Genomic DNA, 17,500 nt, shown 5'->3' on the forward strand with positions numbered 1-17,500 from the left:
ATAGTAAGTATAAATACTCTTGATCCCGTGAGGGAAATTTGGACTCTGCATTTATCCCAATCTGTGAATTAGTGAAACACACTCAGCACACAGTGAACACACAGTGAGGTGACTAACTAATCCCGGAGCAGTGAGCTGCCTGCTACAGCGGCGCTCGGGGAGCAGTGAGGGGTCAGGTGCCTTGCTCAAGGGCACTTCAGCCGTGGATGTGGACATGGGAGAGCAGTGAGGGGTTAGGTGCCTTGCTCAAGAGCACTTCAGCCGTGGATGTGGACATGGGAGAGCAGTGAGGGGTCAGGTGCCTTGCTCAAGGGCAATTCAGCCGTGGATGTGGACATGGGAGAGCAGTGCTCAACCACTTCCCCCGCCCACAGTTTTCCTACTGGGTTGGGGATCCAACCAGCAACCCTTCAGTTACAAGCCCGAAGCCCTAACCAGTAGGCCACGACTGCCCCACCCTTATGTGTGTGACGCAAACAAACTCAGTTGTCCCCTCAGGCTTATAGAAAGGTCTGTATAGTGATATAGTTAGTTGTGTGTGTGTGTGTGTGTGTGTGTGTATGTGTGTGAGGAAGGGAAGTGTGTGTGTGTGTGTGTGTGTGTGTGTGAAGGGAAGTGTGTGTGTGTGTGTGTGTGTGTGTGTGAGGAAGGGAGAGAGAGAGTTCACTTTCACTTCGTTGTGTTTATCAGAAACCGTTTTGTTCTGACAGACACGTTCTAGATGCGAGGGGTCTCGCTGAGGTCAGCGGGCAGGTTAGCAACACGCTAGCAGCACAAACGCGCTCCCATGTTGACCTACCGTAAAACACCTATTACATAAAGCAGCAAAGCCAAACACTAACACTGACCAGGCCACAGATAAGACTGAACAAACAGCAGACCGGACACCATGAGGGCGGACTGAGACTCGTGGGGTGGACGTCAGTCTCCCGGTCTGGAGGCTGTGTCTGTGTTTGTCCCTCTTACACTATATCTCTATTTGTGGGGGTGGACAAAGCCACTGCCCTGACCCCTGCCTGCATGTATGTATAGCCTCGCTGCTGAACCTGATCGGAATGAATGTGTGTGTGTGTGAGTGTGTGTGTTTGTGTGTGTCTCAGACATGTGGTGATGGCTGGCGGCATGACCCTGGATATGTATAGCGTCTAGCTCCTCCACACACACATACACACTCTTATCATCCAGCCAACACACTATATTACATATACAGCGACACACACACACACACACACACACACACACACACAGCTGGCTTAGACATGGAGGAAGTGGCATGTCCTTCAGACCCTCCAAAGCCATGTGTGACAGTGTCGTGTCATTATCACTCTGGTCACGTTGGCTTTTGTGGACAGTATTGGTGTGGATGGAGGCTTTCTGTCTGGTGTGTGTGTGTGTTTTTTTGTTTATTTTTGGTGGGATGTTTTGTTTTGTTCCTGTTGTCCTGCTGGCTGAATAGCTAACATATCATTAGCAGTGGTGCTGGTCAGCACTGTCCTGCTCAAGCACCCGCCACATCCACCCCTGGACACACTTCACATCCGTGATAGGAAGCCGCGACTACTGTAATTAAGGGTAGCTCTCTCTTTCTCTCCATCTCTCTCTCTCTCTCTCTCTCTCTATCTCTCTCTCTCTCTATCTCCATCTCTTTCTTTCACTCTTGTTTGTCTGTTTTTATCTCTCTCCCAATTCAATTTCAATTCAGTTCAATTCAGTGAGCTTTATTGGCATGACTGTTACAATGATGCCAAAGCATTAATTACATCAAGAGAATTAGCAATTAATAGTAATAATAACAACAATTGACATACACTGGACTCTTCACGGACTCTCTCGCTCTCTCTCTCTGTATATATATAGTATAAGTATATACTCTTTTGATCCCGTGAGGGAAATTTGGTCTCTGCATTTAACCCAATCCGTGAATTAGTGAAACACACTCAGCACACAGTGAACACACAGTGAGGTGAAGCACACACTAATCCCGGCGTAGTGAGCTGCCTGCAACAACAGCAGTGCCCGGGGAGCAGTGAGGGGTTAGGTGCCTTGCTCAAGGGCACTTCAGCCGTGCCTACTGGTCGGGGTTCGAACCGGCAACGAGCTGGCAGGTCAGAAAGTGAGATAAAGTCAGAAAGTGAGATATATTGGTGATTGGTGATGTTGTTTATGTTTGTGGTTGTTGTGGGAGCTTGGGGAGGATGAGCCAGTAGCTGTGTCCAGGGTCGAGGGTCAAGTGTCCAGGGTCTCACACGTGGTAACACATCTCGCCTGTTTCCTTTTAATCCATGCATTTATGATGTGTTTGTTTATCCCTTGCAGCTTTGCAAAGATTTGAGTTAGGTTCTAAAACATCTCTCCATCTCTTCCTGTGTGTGTGTGTGTGTGTGTGTGTGTGTGTGTGTCCTTTTCTGTCCCTCCTGTGTGCAGTGGTCATCAGCCAGTGGCAGGGCGAGACCAAAGAGCGGGTCATCTCGCTGGTGCTGAGCCACCTGCCGCTGCTGAAGCCGGGCAACGCGGAGGCCAAGGGAGAGTACATGCGTCTGCTGCCCAAGATCCTGGCGCACACCATCGAGCACGGCCGGCACCTGGAGGAGAGCCGGCAGCTGCTGTCCTACGCCCTCATCCACCCGGCCACCTCCCTGGAGGACCGCTCGGCCCTGGCGCTCTGGCTCAACCACCTGGAGGAGCGCGCCGCGTCCAGGGGAGACTCGCTGGAGCGAGGGAGCGGAGGAGGAGGAGGCGTGACGTCGGTGGCCGGACAGCAGGGTGGACATCACGGTGGTGGCGGGGGTGGTGCCCGGCACATTACCTGTACGCACGCCCACCACCATTGGCTCGACGACCCGGCTCAACGGCTGGCAGGGCTCGCGGGACTCGGGGCTGGGCAGTTGGCAGCCGCCGCAGGGATGCGAGAACGGACACCTCAGCCTGTACCCATCCGCCTCCGTGCCTGCCACCATCAACACCGTGGGCACCGGACAGGGCACCAACGCCAGTGAGTCCTTCACACACCACATCTTTCCTCTCTCTGGGTCAATCTTCCTCTGGGTCACTCACCTCTGGGTCACTTTTCTCTCTGGGTCACTCTTCTCTCTGGGTCACTCTTCTCTCTGGGTCACTCACCTCTGGGTCACTTTTCTCTCTGGGTCACTCTTCTCTCTGGGTCACTCTTCTCTCTGGGTCACTCTTCCTCTGGGTCACTCTTCCTCTGTTTCTCCTCCTTCCTCTTCTCTTTCGTCATTCTGCCGGATCTACATCACTTTCAATATTCCTCAAAAAGCCTTTTACTTATTTATTTATTTACTTATATATTTAATTATTTAGAAGAGGGTGCCTTGACGTTTGATGTATATTGAAATGTCCCATCCAAAGAGTTCCTCAAACAAACTCAGTTTGTGTCCAGGATGTGCTCCCTTCCAGACATTTTCACTTTCACGTGTATACTTTCAGTATATTTACCTTTCTCTCTCTCTCTCTCTCTCTCTGTTCCCTTCCTCTCTCTCTCTCTCTCTCCCTCTCTCTTATCTCTCTCTCTCTCTCTCTCTCCTCTCTCTCTCTCTCTCTCTCTCTCTCTCTCTCCCTCTCTCTCTCCCTCCCTCCCTCTCTCTCTCTCCTCTCTCTCTCCTCCCTCTCTCTCTCTCTCTCTCTCTCTCTCTCTCTCTCTGTTCCCTTCCTCTCTCATTCTTTGTCTTTCTCTTCTTTTTCTCTTCTTCTCCTTCTCACTGTTCTCCTAGTCCTCCTGTGGCCTACTTATCTCCTCTCTCTCTCCTTCCCTCCCTCTCTTCCCTCTCTCTCTCCTTCCCTCCCTCTCCTCCCTCTCTCTCTCTTATTCCCTGCGTGTAACTCTACCTCTAGATGAGTTTCATCCTCCTCTCTCTCCTTTCATTCTAAATTCTATTTAACTGCCTCCTCCGTTTTCAACTCTAAATGTTTGACCAAGCTCAGGTTCCTCAGGATGAAGCAATTCCCATATCTGCTTTTCAGCTACACATCCCTCCACTCACTCACTCACTCACAAACTCACTCACTCACTCACTCACAAACTCACTCACTCACTCACAAATTCACTCACTCACTCTCTCACTCACTCTCACTCACTCACTCACAAATTCACTCACTCACTCACTCTCACTCACTCACTCACTCACACTCACAAATTCACTCACTCACTCACTCACTCACTCACTCATTCACTCATTTGCAAATTCACTCACTCACTCACTCACTCACAAATTCACTCACTCACTCACTCACTCACTCATTCATTCACTCTGCATCTCATTCATTCATTCTCACACTCACTCAAACATTCACTCATTCACTGAATGACTGTCACACATTCATTCCCTAAAACACTCACTCACTCTCTCACACGTTCACTTGCCCTCCCTTACTCAGTTTATTTCTTTACTTCCTCCTTTTCTCTCCATCTCTCTCTCCCCATGGTGGAGGTGTGGCTGATGACCAGGGCTTATTCCTGCTCGCTGATCCTGATTACAGCAGCTCTCCAACACAACACAGCATCTCACCAACAAATGTCAGGGAGAAATATACACATGCTATGTGCAGTGTGTGTACGTGGGGCAAGTGTGTGTGTGTGTGTGTGTGAATGGGTGTGTGTGTGTGTGTGTGTGTGTGTGGTGGGGGGGTTGCAACAAAGATATCCAGATTGAACATATCTGTGGTCAGAACAGGATATTTCCAGCTAAGAATGCCGGCCTGTTTTTTTGTAAGGAAGGAGACAGCTGAGGTTATAAATAAGAACGCATTTAAAGCAGCGCTGCTGCACAACATCCTCTTTATTTTTGACTGCTTGGACCTTCAGCAGTACAAAGGCCTGATTTCACAACCCCCAAGTTGCCCCATAGCCCCCTCAGCCAGGCCTTACACTCCAACACACACACGTGGACGCCGGCATTTCAAGTTCACTTTTCCTCATTCATATAGTGGTGTTATAGGATGTGTGTGTGTGTGTGTGTGTGTGTGTGTGTGTGTGTGTAGATGACCATGTCAGGGACTGGAGGAGCCCTGAGCAGAGGGCAGTGTGAGGAGAGAAGAGGAGAGGAGAGGAGAGGAGAGGAGAGGAGGAGAGGAGAGGAGAGGAAGGGGAGAGGAGAGGAGAGAGGAGAGGAGGAGGAGGGGAGAGGAGGAGAGGAGAGGGGAGAGGAGAGGAGGAGAGGGAGAGGAGGAGGAGAGGAGAGGAGAGGAGAAAAGAGGAGAGGGGAGGAGAGGGAGAGCACACAAGAGGCAGGCAGATCAGTCATCCATATAGCATCAACATGACTGACATCACTGGCATCAGGGAGCCGCATGCCGAGGGGTTACAGTTTTTCTCGATCGTTTTGATACCTGTGTCAACTCTGAAATCACACTCTCAAAACAGTTAACACCCGTGTCTGAACAAAAGCACTCTGGACAAAATGACACATTTTGCTTGCAAAAGGCTGTTACTCTCTCAAAACACTTAAAACATGCAGCAAAAGCAAATCTTGCCTTCAAACACTACAACTTGTTGCCAATTAAAAAACACTCTTTAATCAATCATTACACACTGGACAACAAAATGCAAAATCTAGTTCTCAAAATGAGCATTTTTGCTATGTCTGTTCCATTACTTTCTCATTTTTCTGGTAGGCCTATCAGAAAAAAACTGAAAAGACAAAATGTACTGAATAAAAAAATTATTTATTCATTCCTCCCAAAATGTAACTGCCATTGACATGTAAGACATACAGTAAATTTCATTGAACTACAGCTTGTCATTTTTCATCGAAATAGACCTACAGTAAACACCTTTTGTACTGTTTTCTCCACCAAATAGGCAATACAGTACTTTGTCTAAATGTGCATTAGATCCATACTTGCAAATAGCAACACAGCAAACATCTCTTATGTATAATGAATGATTGCTGATTGAAGAATTGTGCAAAGGAGTTTCACACGGGTGTATCAGAGATTCAGACTTATGCAAGGAATCCATACCACCTGTGAAAAGATGTTTTCCTTTTGTTTAGCATGGGAAAACCAATAGAGTTTCGGGCTTTTGAATGACACCTGTGTTAACTGTTTTGCAAAAGGGTGTGAGAAATGTGTGAACCCAATGAAAATGTGTGAACACATTCGCAAGAGATGACTTCTGCTGTGCAAAGAAAGTAGTCATGAAGACCAAGTGGGTTCTAGTTTACTTAAGCAGGTAAAAGCAATCGAGAAAAACTCTAATAGCTTGTAAAGAAATCAGAAGAGGAGGCTAGAGTTGTAATATTGACATCCATGTGCCGTGCTGATTTATGTCCGTGTTCTATGACCATAATGTAGCCTCTGTGAGGACCGCCGTATATTGGGCTAGGAAGAAGTGACATGACACATCAGCAGGTCCTAATCAGCTGCTCATTTAGGACCAGAATGACTTGGGTTTGTACATTTGATTTCACAGCGCAAGTCCTACGTCAAGACTATTTAGCTCTAGTCATCCATGAAAACACTCATGCTCAGTGGCTGGAGTGACCTGATAAAATAGTGGTAGCCATTACAGCAGTTCTTTACAATTGCCATAGAAACCAAGCAGCAAATCAGAGAGCAAATCTGCTGTCTGACCAGACTGAATGGGACATGAGGGGAAAGATCATGTCTTCTTTGTTGAATGCAACCTTCCTTTCATTAACACACACACATACACACACACACACACACTCACATACACATACACACATACACACACCACATCCCCCATGGTACCCTTGCTAAATGAGTGTCACATACCATTCCATCTGTTCCCTTGTAAGGTATCCTTTGTGGAGTTTGTATTTAGGGAAAATGGTTAATATTTAGGGACTGGAACTTGTAATGTTAGCTGCCCACCTATTTTAAACCAGCCGTAGGGGGCCTATACATAGCCCAAACAGTACGCCGCGCACTGTATATAGGAGCAGGCCTTAGGCAAGCAGGACACAGGCCCAGGATAAAGCATTCTCTTATTCTACATCTTAGTTTGTCAGCTCCCTTCCTCCTCTTCCTCCCTCCCCCCTCATCACCCTCTCTCCCTCTCTCTCTCTCTCTTGGGCAATCGTTCCCCTACTCCACTTTTACCTGTGTCCTCCCCCTCTCTCCCTCTCTTTTTCCCCTACTCCACTCTTCCCCTGGCCCTTTCACTGCCTCCCTCGCTCCATGTGCTCTTCCATGACGTGGGGAGAAGGTTCCGGAGGGTGTTCTAAAGAAAGGCGTACCTGTTGGGAAGGTGAAGTGGAACGCCGGGCCGTGTTTATCTTTGGCGGGTTTCCCCCCATAAACCACACAAATGGCGCTCGTCTGCGGCTGACCCGGCGTGGCTGTGAATGGACCGCTCAGTCGGTCGCACAGGCACCCCCTCTGTCTCCGCGAGGAAGTGACCTTACCTTACCTCAAATAGCCACAAGTGCCCCATGGCCCAGGTGCGACGACATTGGACCTGAGGAGGACCTGTGAGAGAACTATATGTGTTCAGCAAGCATATTTGCGTGTGTTTACTCTGTGTTCATGTAGAGAGGGTATTAGTGTGTTGTGTGTCGGCCCAAGGGCACTGTACAGTAAGTGTCTGGATGGCTCTGCTGGTGCTGCGGCCAGTTCGATGTCCCTCTGGCGTAGTAGTGGTTAGTGGTCGGGGTGACCCAGGGTGCTGCTCAGATTTTTAGCAGGAAGACAGGGACAATGTTAAACAGAAACCCTTTCTAACTGTCTGGGTGTCCCTGTCTGTGTGTGTGTGTGTGTGTGTGTGGGTGTGGGTGTGGGTGTGTGAGTGTCCTTGTCTGTGTGTGTGTATGTGTGTGTGTGTGTGCATGTGTATGCGTGCATGCGCGTGTGTGTGTGTGTGTGTGTGTGTGTGTCTTGCAGTCCTGTCTGGCGGGCAGCACAGTCCCCTGAAGCGCTCCGTGTCTCTGACCCCTCCCATGAGCGGGCCGTCCTGCGCGCCTCTGGGCCACGGCTGGCTGTCGCAGGAGGACCTGCGCGCTCGCGGAGGCGGCGGTGGCGGTGGTGTTGTCATGGCGCCGGACCACGCGCCCCTCTCCCCCCAGAGCAGCGTGGCGTCCTCAGGCAGTGGCGGCAGCGAGCACCTGGACGAAGGCTCCGGACTGGTCGGAGTGGCGCTACGCAGCACCTTTCACGAGGAGGGGAGCGGTATGCGGGGTGAGTGTTGCCTCCACCTCCACCCCCCCCTGTGTGTGCCCCCACCACACTCACCCTGTCTGTCCCCCCACCATCCCTCCGGCCACCTGTGTGTGTGTGTGTGTGTGTGTGTTAAGACCAGCCACACACACGTGTGTTCAGCGGAAGGCGTACTTCTGCGGACGCGGCCCAGTGTGCGGTGCACGTGACGCAAATGTCCGCACGGACTGTCCAGCTTTGACTGTAAAGCGTCTGCAACAGCAGACATACAAACAAAAGGGGACACATTGGAGATGCTCAACCGCCCCAAGCGCTTGCGTTGTGCCAAGCCAAGTCCGCAGAACTGTACGTCCACCACCCAAGCGCTTGTGTTGTGCCAAGCCAAGTCCGCAGAACTGTACGTCCACCACCCATATCTGCGTTCTCTGTGTGTCGCCAGAATCTGTATAGTGTGTGTGTTGGAGAAACAACGTCTATGTTAGCGGTCTTTGTGTTAGAGAAACTATGTCAGCCTGTGTGTTCCTCAATGTGTACGACAGAGGCCAGTGTGTGTGTGTGTGTGTGTGTGTGTGTGTTTGTGTCAGAGTTTCCGCTAGAAAAAAATGGTGCCGGTCGAGGTTTTGTTTTCCGGACATTTTGATGATATGCCGGTCAAATATCCTATTATCGCTTCTTAATTAGTGAAATTGATGGAGACAGGCTATGTAGCTTAAATAATTACATAAACAGACTGTATAGAATGCAACATGTTCATTAGCCTAACTTAAACATGCCTAACAAGATCTAGCCAGTATCTTTTCATGGACAGCAAGAGTCCGGGATCGCTCGTTGTTTACGTTGTTTGTTGCTGCTACCCACGTTATTCCAGTGGTGACTGTTTAACTTACACAGATGCGCACAAACAAGAATGAGCGCTCACACCACTACCCCCTAATGCTATGCCTCTTCATTTGATAACAATAAATTAAGAAATGTTTCCAATTCTGGGAAATGTTTAGTTTCTTTTTCTTTCGGCCGTGGTTCGATAATACCGTTTAATTGTGCCAGAAATTATCCGCGGACCAGCAATCTCCTCGTCGAGGAGGCCCTAACCCTGCAGATCATAGACAGAGAACGCATAGGCCTACTGTAGGCCTATGCTTTGGGTAAAGAACACTTTGTGTGTCCAGTGTAGGCTACACGGAGAATGATAGTGTCTTGGAGCGGCCGCACCCCCCGCAACTTCACTTCCAATGTCACTGATTCCGAAAGATTCGCCCGACACTTCTGCTTTTTATCTGGTGGTGGTGGAGTTGACCGGACATCTGAGGCTTCAGACGTTACCAATTTATCATCATCCATCGCGTCTGGCACATCATTGTAGACCGGTGGCAGTGCTACTGCTTTGTAGACCGGTGGCAGTGCTACAATGATGTTCAATCTGACATCAGCAAACTTGCTTCAGACTGTGGCTCTCCTATCTAGCTAGCTGTAGCTCTAACGTTAACGTTACAGTGCAACTGTTCTAGGTGCTGCGCTGCTCTGATTACTCACGTGGAACTACAGTAGGCTATCCTACAGTGTTTGCCAAACGTAGGCTATTTCGCGGTAGGCCTACACTATGAGAAAATGTCTCAACAGAAAATTATTTTAAAAAAAATGTCACAGCACACCACCATGCTATTAAACATAAGTCACCAGATGTATTTATTGCCGTATATCTATGTGTATTGCCCTAATGCTGCTACTGCTTGTTGGCTATTTTAGAATGTCTGATAGCCTGGTCTGATGGTCTGATTTCACCAATAATTTTCACAAAATTCAGAGATAAAAAGTCAGACTAATCTAGCAGGGCAGGGAACCAAAGACAAATGACAGTTTTCACATAGATGCCGATCCAGACATCTTCACCAAAGCCACCAACTCCAACACAACTTCAAGCTAGCATACAGTAGAGTAACCAAGCAGACACTGCAGTCTGCAAGCAGCACAAAAACAGTTTTTTAATATAGAAAAGGGCCAGATAACAAGCATCTATAGTACTACTGTACTACAAGTCTATGTTATCAAATAAACATGAAACAAAACTTACCAATCCCTGCATAGGTTACTACGTGCAGAGCTAGCTGACGTTATGTGCATCTTGCTAACATGTAGTCTAGCTGACACTGTAACGTTACATTAGCCTATATTATTTTGCTTAATGAAGGCGTATCAATATATATTTTTTTAAACAAAAACGGTCAATTTACTGTTCATAACTATAACCATAGTGATGTCAGTTGGACATGTCATTTTCCAACGAATGTCTGTCTGTCTGACTGACAGAAGTTGCTCACGAAAGTTCATCGTGAAAAACAGACAGTGCCAAAATTGATGATGAGCGGTTCCGGTGGTATTCTATTCAAACATTGCAGGCCCAACTGCAGTCAGACCTGCCTACCTCGCCATAACAGGTCGATTTGATTGGCTAATCAGTCAGATGTAGCCATCAATCAAGCCGAATCCAAACATATGATTTCTAATGGTTGCTTAGGTTCCCGAAAACGCAGTGATTCCTTGTGAAGGCCTGATGCGGGACTTAACAAGAGAAGACGTGCGATTGGATAAAAATGTATCGCACCCCCTCACTATTTGTTCACACGATCTGCCAATCAAATCACATATTGGACAGTGGTGGGATATCAGTAGTCAAGAACAATCGTGGAAGGACTGGAGAAGCAGAAGCAAATAATAAATGCTAAAGTACAATGTTATTAAAGATTATTTTTTTTTATTTGTTTGAAAATAGTTAGGCCTTCAGAGAAGGCTTTGAAGGCCCTGACGGTCCGCCACTGCCTGTATGTCAGAAGACTATTTGACAGTTAGAGGTGCTACCTGTATGCATCACCTGTCACCCCCATGTGTTGAGGGACTTAACTGTCTGTCTCAACTCACCTGTATCTCATCCCAAGAGTAACTCAACGTCCTCTAGTGCTACCAGAGTGCGTTGTTGTTTGCAGGGTAAGTCTCAGAATGTGTGTGTGTGTTTTTGTGTGTGGGTCCACTTGTCTCAAAGGTCTGTGTGTTTGTAATAGGAGGCACCTGTATGTCTGACTGTTTAGTGAGTTGTCGGATAAGAATGTGTGTGTGTGTGTGTGTGTGTGTGTGTGTGTGTGTGTGTGTGTGTGTGTGTGTGTGTGTGTGTGAGAGAGAGTGTGTGTGCTAGGTCCTGTCTGCCCTTTAACGAATAATACTGGATGTGTCTGTCAGTGGTGTTTTCCATTAGGGGACTTGTGTATCTCTCTTGGAGGGAGTGGTCATGACCTTCTGTTTTTCACAACCATCAGAATTCAGAATGTCTGTACAAACTTAGAGAATTAGCGTATAAGCACATACACACGGACTTTCCACCCACAAACAGTGTGAGGTCATGGACTATTCCTGTTATTAAAAGGTATTAGTGGAAAGAGAGTCGATCAGTCTGGATGGGGATTGGACCAGTGAGGACATGCATAGAGTAGATGGTGTCGGTAGCACAGTACTGTTGCTTTGCACAATCCAAGAGACTTCTCTTCATGTCTTCACCTTGGACAGAGCTTTGCTTTGTGTATTTACCTGGGAAAGAGGGTTTACTTTGCATGTGCCCACCTTGGACAGAGCTTTGCTTTGTGTATTTACCTGGGAAAGAGGGTTTACTTTGTGTGCCCACCTTGGACAGGTGGGCTGTGTCTTTGTGTGCCCACTGCCCACCAAGGATAGAGAGAGCATGTCTTTGTCCCAGTGTGAGATGCTCTATAGCAACCCCCCACCCCATCTCCCCCATCTGAATGCTTAACAGAGTTGCCTGCTGTAAATGTAAATCAGGTTTCTAGGCCAAGTACAGTACAGTATACTTGCGTACAGTACACAAGGACACAGTGAGCACGTAAAGTCCCAGATTGTATATATCATGGGCATCATTTATCTGCACATTTTACACACTGCACGTGTTTACTCACACACTTGGTTTAGCCTATTTAATGACAACAGGACTTAGACAAATATGTGTACACACACACACACACACACACACACACACACACACACACACACACACACACACACACACACACACACACACACACACACACAATAGGATTTAGACAAGAAAAGTACATTGTAATGGAATTTGTCATATTTCAAAGGGTCATGTTCTCAGCCATGCTGGTGGCCTTATGGGCCTGGTGCTGTAGGTGGGTGAGGAAGTCACAGGACCAATCTTTCTGTTAGCCTTGACATTTGACCTCTCCAGGTATGTAAAATACTGTGGGCAGTTCTGAGGGGAGTTCATGTGTGAGAGGTGGAGGTTATGGATTCCTGACACCTGTGTCGTACGATTGGAATGAAATCCACACTGAAAATACAAGCTAACCCATGTTTTTCAAAACATGTTTTGGATAAAAATAGCAACAAAAATTAGCCATGTTCAGTCTTAAATGAACACCTGTGTGTGTTTGGAGCTCTGTCAAGCTTTAGCTCTACACAGTTGAGGCATCTTGTCAAGGCATACACAAACACGCTTGACATGAAAACTACAAATCCCATGATGCATAGCAGCCATCTGCTGCCTCTGTCTCTTCCTTGATCTCATGTCCCTGTATGATGTGCTCCATTTCTCTGCATTTAGAGGCTCATTTGCTGGAAGAGCTCAGTTCATTAGACACAGGGTGTGCTCGCTGCGCTGCGCTGGGCAGGGATAGATGACCATGATGCCTTGCTGCAGATGTTCATGGGCTGTGTTTTTTGTGTGGTGACTGATCAGATTCTGTGTTCCTCTGTGTGTGTGTGTGTGTGTGTGTGTGTGCTTGTGTGTGTGTGTGTGTGCGTGCGTGTGTGCACGTGTGTGTGTGTGTGTGTGTGTGTGTGTGTGTGTGTGTGTGTGTGTGTGTGTGTGTGTGTGTGTGTGTGTGTGTGTGTGTGTGGGTGCGTGTGTGCACGTGTGTGTGTGTGTGTGTGTGTGTGTGTGTGTGTGTGTGTGTGTGTGTGTGTGTGTGCGCGCGTGCGTGCGTGCGCGTGTGTGTGTGTGTGTGTGTGTGTGTGTGTGTGTGCACGTGTGTGTGTGTGTGTGTGTGTGTGTGTGCAGATGTGCCAGCGTGGCTAAAGAGTTTGCGTCTCCATAAGTACGCCTCCCTCTTCTCCACCATGACGTACGACGAGATGATGTCACTGACCGAGGAGCAGCTGGAGTCACAGGTCAGTATTGAGCATTTAATGTGTGTGTTATGTAGAGAGATTGAGAGACACAGAGTGTGTGTGTGTGTGTGTGTGCGTGTGTGTGTGCGTGCGTCTATGTGATTGAGTATATGCATGTGTCCTAGTGAAAGAGAGACAGAGAGTGTGTGTGTGTGTATGTGATTGGGTATATGCATATGTCTTAGTGCGAGAGAGAGACAGAGAGTGTGTGTGTGTGTGTGTGTGTGTGTGTGTATATGTAATTAGGTATATGCATGTGTCCTAGTGAGAGAGAGACAGAGAGTGTGTGTGTGTGTGTGTGTGTGTGTGTGTGTGTATGTGATTGAGTATATGCATGTGTAGTGAGAGAGAGAGCATGAACTGGTCATGTTTGCACTTAACGGCTAGGACAGGATTAACTTTATGCACCAAGATGAAACAACTAAATGAATGTAGTACATATATAACCTACACAGAGGGATGAGTAGACATTATGAATGCATTTCATACAGAGAAATAAGCCATAATTATTGAGGGGAACGGATGTGGGGGTGTGTCATAAAGTTTTTCTTAGGGCCATTGACCCAGCGAGAATAACCTCTCTGTGATGAAAGCCCGCCTGGCCCACAGAGCAAAGCTGTGTCTAAAAGTGTCGCTGTCGTTTACGGCTACGAGAATCATCTAAATGAATCAGCTCTAAAAATATTGTCCTGCCTTCCTTTTCCAGAATGTCACCAAAGGGGCCAGGCATAAGATCATCATCAGCATACAGAAGCTGAAGGAGAGACAGAACATGCTACGCTCCCTGGAAAAGGTGTGTGTGTGTGTGTGTTTGTCATAAAAAACTACACGTCTCCACCTGGTACACATAAATGTGGCGCCTCCCTCCCTATTTTTGAGACACACACTTAAAGGCACACTGTGCAATATTTTCACCTTTACGAAGCCAATTTGACGGTAAACAAATTTGTGATTTGAGGCGAATCGTTCACCTAGAATAGCTATACAGCATAGACGTAGTGAGTCGCTACCGAGAAAACCAGCCATGCCACTTCAAGAACGGTGGCCCGACAAATCTCCCGAGAATCGTAAACATTACCTTGTCAATAGATATAGCTCTTCTGCCTGACCTCCACAACAAAAGCATTTTCATTGTGTACAGGGGAATAAGTCACAAGAAGTTTGCTATTTACAACAGCAGAGTAAAATATAAATATATCGCAACTCTACAGGAAGCTCTACAGTCACCAAAAATACCTTAACCTGCATAACTTTAAGTTAAGGTTAGAAGTGCTCATGTTGGTTCTGCTGACATTTGGTAGAGGTAACTTTCATCCCTGCGCTTCAGTGGCCTGGCCTCTAGTCCAGACGTCTGTGTGAGGTCAGCAACAGATCTGTCTCCCTCTGACGGTTACATCAATCACCTGTCAATCACAGATCAGATTGACGAAGGCCACGTCAGTCATGGAGGGCCTTGTCTGTCACTCAAAGCTGAGGACAGAGGCACAGAGGCTGACTGGAAGAGGCTGGAGACGGGTGCGATGGTAGCGTAGTGGCTAATGAGCTAGGCTAGCATACAGGCTGGAGATGGGTGCGGTGGTAGCGTAGTGGCTAATGAGCAAGGCTAGCATACAGGCTGGAGATGGGTGCGATGGTAGCGTAGTGGCTAATGAGCTAGGCTAGCATACAGTTGCTAGAAAAGTTGTGGGTTTGATTCCCAGCTGCCATCGTTGTGCCCTTGAGCAAAAGTGGTTAATCTTGAGTTGCCCTGGGGTGACTGGCCCTTGTAATGATTGACATACAGTATGTAGCCAAATGAATAAGTATTTAAGTATATAAATCATAGAGAGGCCACAGCAGAGAGGTCCGAGCCGAAGCCCAGCGCACCACTGATCAAACACTGCGATTAGATGGTAAGGCATCAGGCAGATTGATCAGTGAAAGCTAGGGTTGGTTGGTTCATGCCATTGTGTATATTTCATCTTCTAGGTAGAGAGAGTACACTTATTTTGGGAAATACCTGTCATCTATCTCTGTTTCATCTAGATCAGCAGTTCTGCTTGGTTAGCATTGCTATTCTCTCATATTAGCTCATATTAGCTCTCATATGTATGAGAAATAGCTGGTAAGTACTTGTGGATAAGTAAGTGTTTGAAAGCTAGTGTATTCTAATTCTGTTTTAGATGAGCATAAACTGATCATGGCTATGATTTTTCTCTTAATACATTCAACATTGAATCAAATGACTTTCTTGTGATACTTCACCTTGTATCAATGCCTCTGCACCATTGTGTGTGTCAGTTTACATCCTTTAACCTGTTTGTCGAGCAGATGTTAAATTAGATGGTGCTCTCTGGCTGGTTTGGTTTGAGCCTTCAACTCCAAACAATGTCGGTGGGAGACAGTGGTGCAGGCGGCCTTCTTTGGCCGTCTAATTTGGGATTAACCTTTCCCACCGGGACCACATCGTGCTCAAATTTGTTACCGGTGCATTTTTATCGGTGCGGAAATAAGACACCTGTTGCTGGCTCCGAGCTGTCCGTGTTTGGGGCCCGTTTAACGCGCTCTGCGTGCAGGGGGCCTGATGTGGTGGTCACCACGCACAGGGAGAGAGCAGGGGGACCGAAACAAACATGTGTATATTTTTGGTATTCAGTATAATTTTATCCTCGGCATGTCAGCGGCCCTTCCTGTGCGCGGTCAGACATACGGGCACACCTGACCGGTGATGGCGGGTGTTTATGGAAACAACGGCGCTGAGCTGTGATGCTGCACAGCGGGAATAGGCCTCGTATTCACCACTCCAAATAAACTCCTCTCCCTCTCCTCGCACTTTCTCTCACTCCCAGCTTTTCATCTCTCCGTTATCTCACTCTTCATGCCTCCCTCCTTCCATCCTGACATCCATCTTTCTGCCCCTTTTTTCTCTCTTCTCTATCTCCCTATTTTTCCTGTTTTTCTCTGTTTTCCTTCATTTTTCTGTTTTATCTATTTTCTATCTCTTTCTATAGCTGATCTCTCTCTCTCTCTCTCTCTCTCTGTCTTTCTTTCTATCCATCTCTCTTTGGCTCAGTTTCATTTTTAAATAACGAGTTTTTAGAGTAAAAAAATCAACTCTCAGTTGAGCATGCAGGATGTTTGAAGGGAGGAGGAGTTCTCTGCTGCTCTTTCAGCCACCATATCAAGGACAATTAAGAAGATCAAATATAAAGTATTTATGTTACTACATACTACATTAGGTTTTCACAATGTCATTATTTTCAAATGATTACAGTAGATTTATCTAAGTGTTAGAGGGTCACTTTTCAGGGCCCCCTTTGACCAGGTGCCTGGGGTCATCTGACATACCCCCCCACCCCTCCAGTCAGAGGCCCTTGTTGCAGGTGTCTGTATAGTTCTAGTTCTTGGATTGAGAGTGAGATCTGTGTGTGTGTGTGTGTGTGTGTGTGTGTGTGTGTGTGTGTGTGTGTGTGTAGGGACGTTCTGGAGGGGGGGAACCTGCGTGCTCCTCTGCAGGAGCTCCACCAGATGATTCTCACACCCATCAAATCCTTCAGCTCACGACGAGCCTTCCCAGCATCCTCTGCTTGGGCCTGAGGGCAAGACCGGACTCCCAGCCTCCCACCTGGCTGCAGGAGAGGCCGAGTCCAGCACCACCATCATCTCTGAAGGGGACATTCCTGGCCAGTTCACCCGGGTCATGGGCAAAGGTAACACACACACACACACACACACATAGACACATACGTATGTGTATGAACGTGCCAATGCTGTTGCACACAAACCCAAGACTTGTTCATGTGTAATCCACTTGATCTAGAGACTGATGTGTTTTCCTTTTGTCTGCAGTGTGCACACAGCTCCTGGTATCCCGGTCGGATGAGGAGAATATTAGTTCTTACCTGCAGCTCATTGATAAGTGCCTGATTCATGAGGTAGGCCATGCACTGCACACCGCTGAGTATACTGTAGGCCATGAGTACACTACACACAGCTGAGTACAGGCCATGAGTACACTACACACAGCTGAGTATAGGCCATGAGTACACTGCACACCGCTGGAGTATACTGTAGGCCATGAGTACACCACACACAGCTGAGTACAGGCCATGAGTACACCACACTACACTACACACAGCTGAGTACAGGCCATGAGTACACTACACACAGCTGAGTACAGGCCATGAGTACA

At 47.5% G+C, this 17,500-nt stretch overlaps 1 protein-coding gene across 1 annotated transcript in view; it reads left to right on the forward strand.

Moving 5' to 3' along the window:
- The window catches only part of samd4a (sterile alpha motif domain containing 4A), a 68,485-nt gene that overhangs the window by 32,101 nt on the left and 18,884 nt on the right, over nt 1-17,500 (forward strand). Inside the window, 8 exon segments of the mRNA XM_048237975.1 lie at nt 2,425-2,827; nt 2,829-2,992; nt 7,864-8,157; nt 13,220-13,329; nt 14,036-14,122; nt 16,786-16,868; nt 16,870-17,018; nt 17,158-17,243. Coding sequence (XP_048093932.1) covers nt 2,425-2,827; nt 2,829-2,992; nt 7,864-8,157; nt 13,220-13,329; nt 14,036-14,122; nt 16,786-16,868; nt 16,870-17,018; nt 17,158-17,243 — 1,376 coding nt within the window.

The sequence above is a fragment of the Alosa alosa genome, chromosome 1 (assembly GCF_017589495.1).
Source record: "Alosa alosa isolate M-15738 ecotype Scorff River chromosome 1, AALO_Geno_1.1, whole genome shotgun sequence".
Lineage (NCBI taxonomy): Eukaryota > Metazoa > Chordata > Actinopteri > Clupeiformes > Clupeidae > Alosa > Alosa alosa.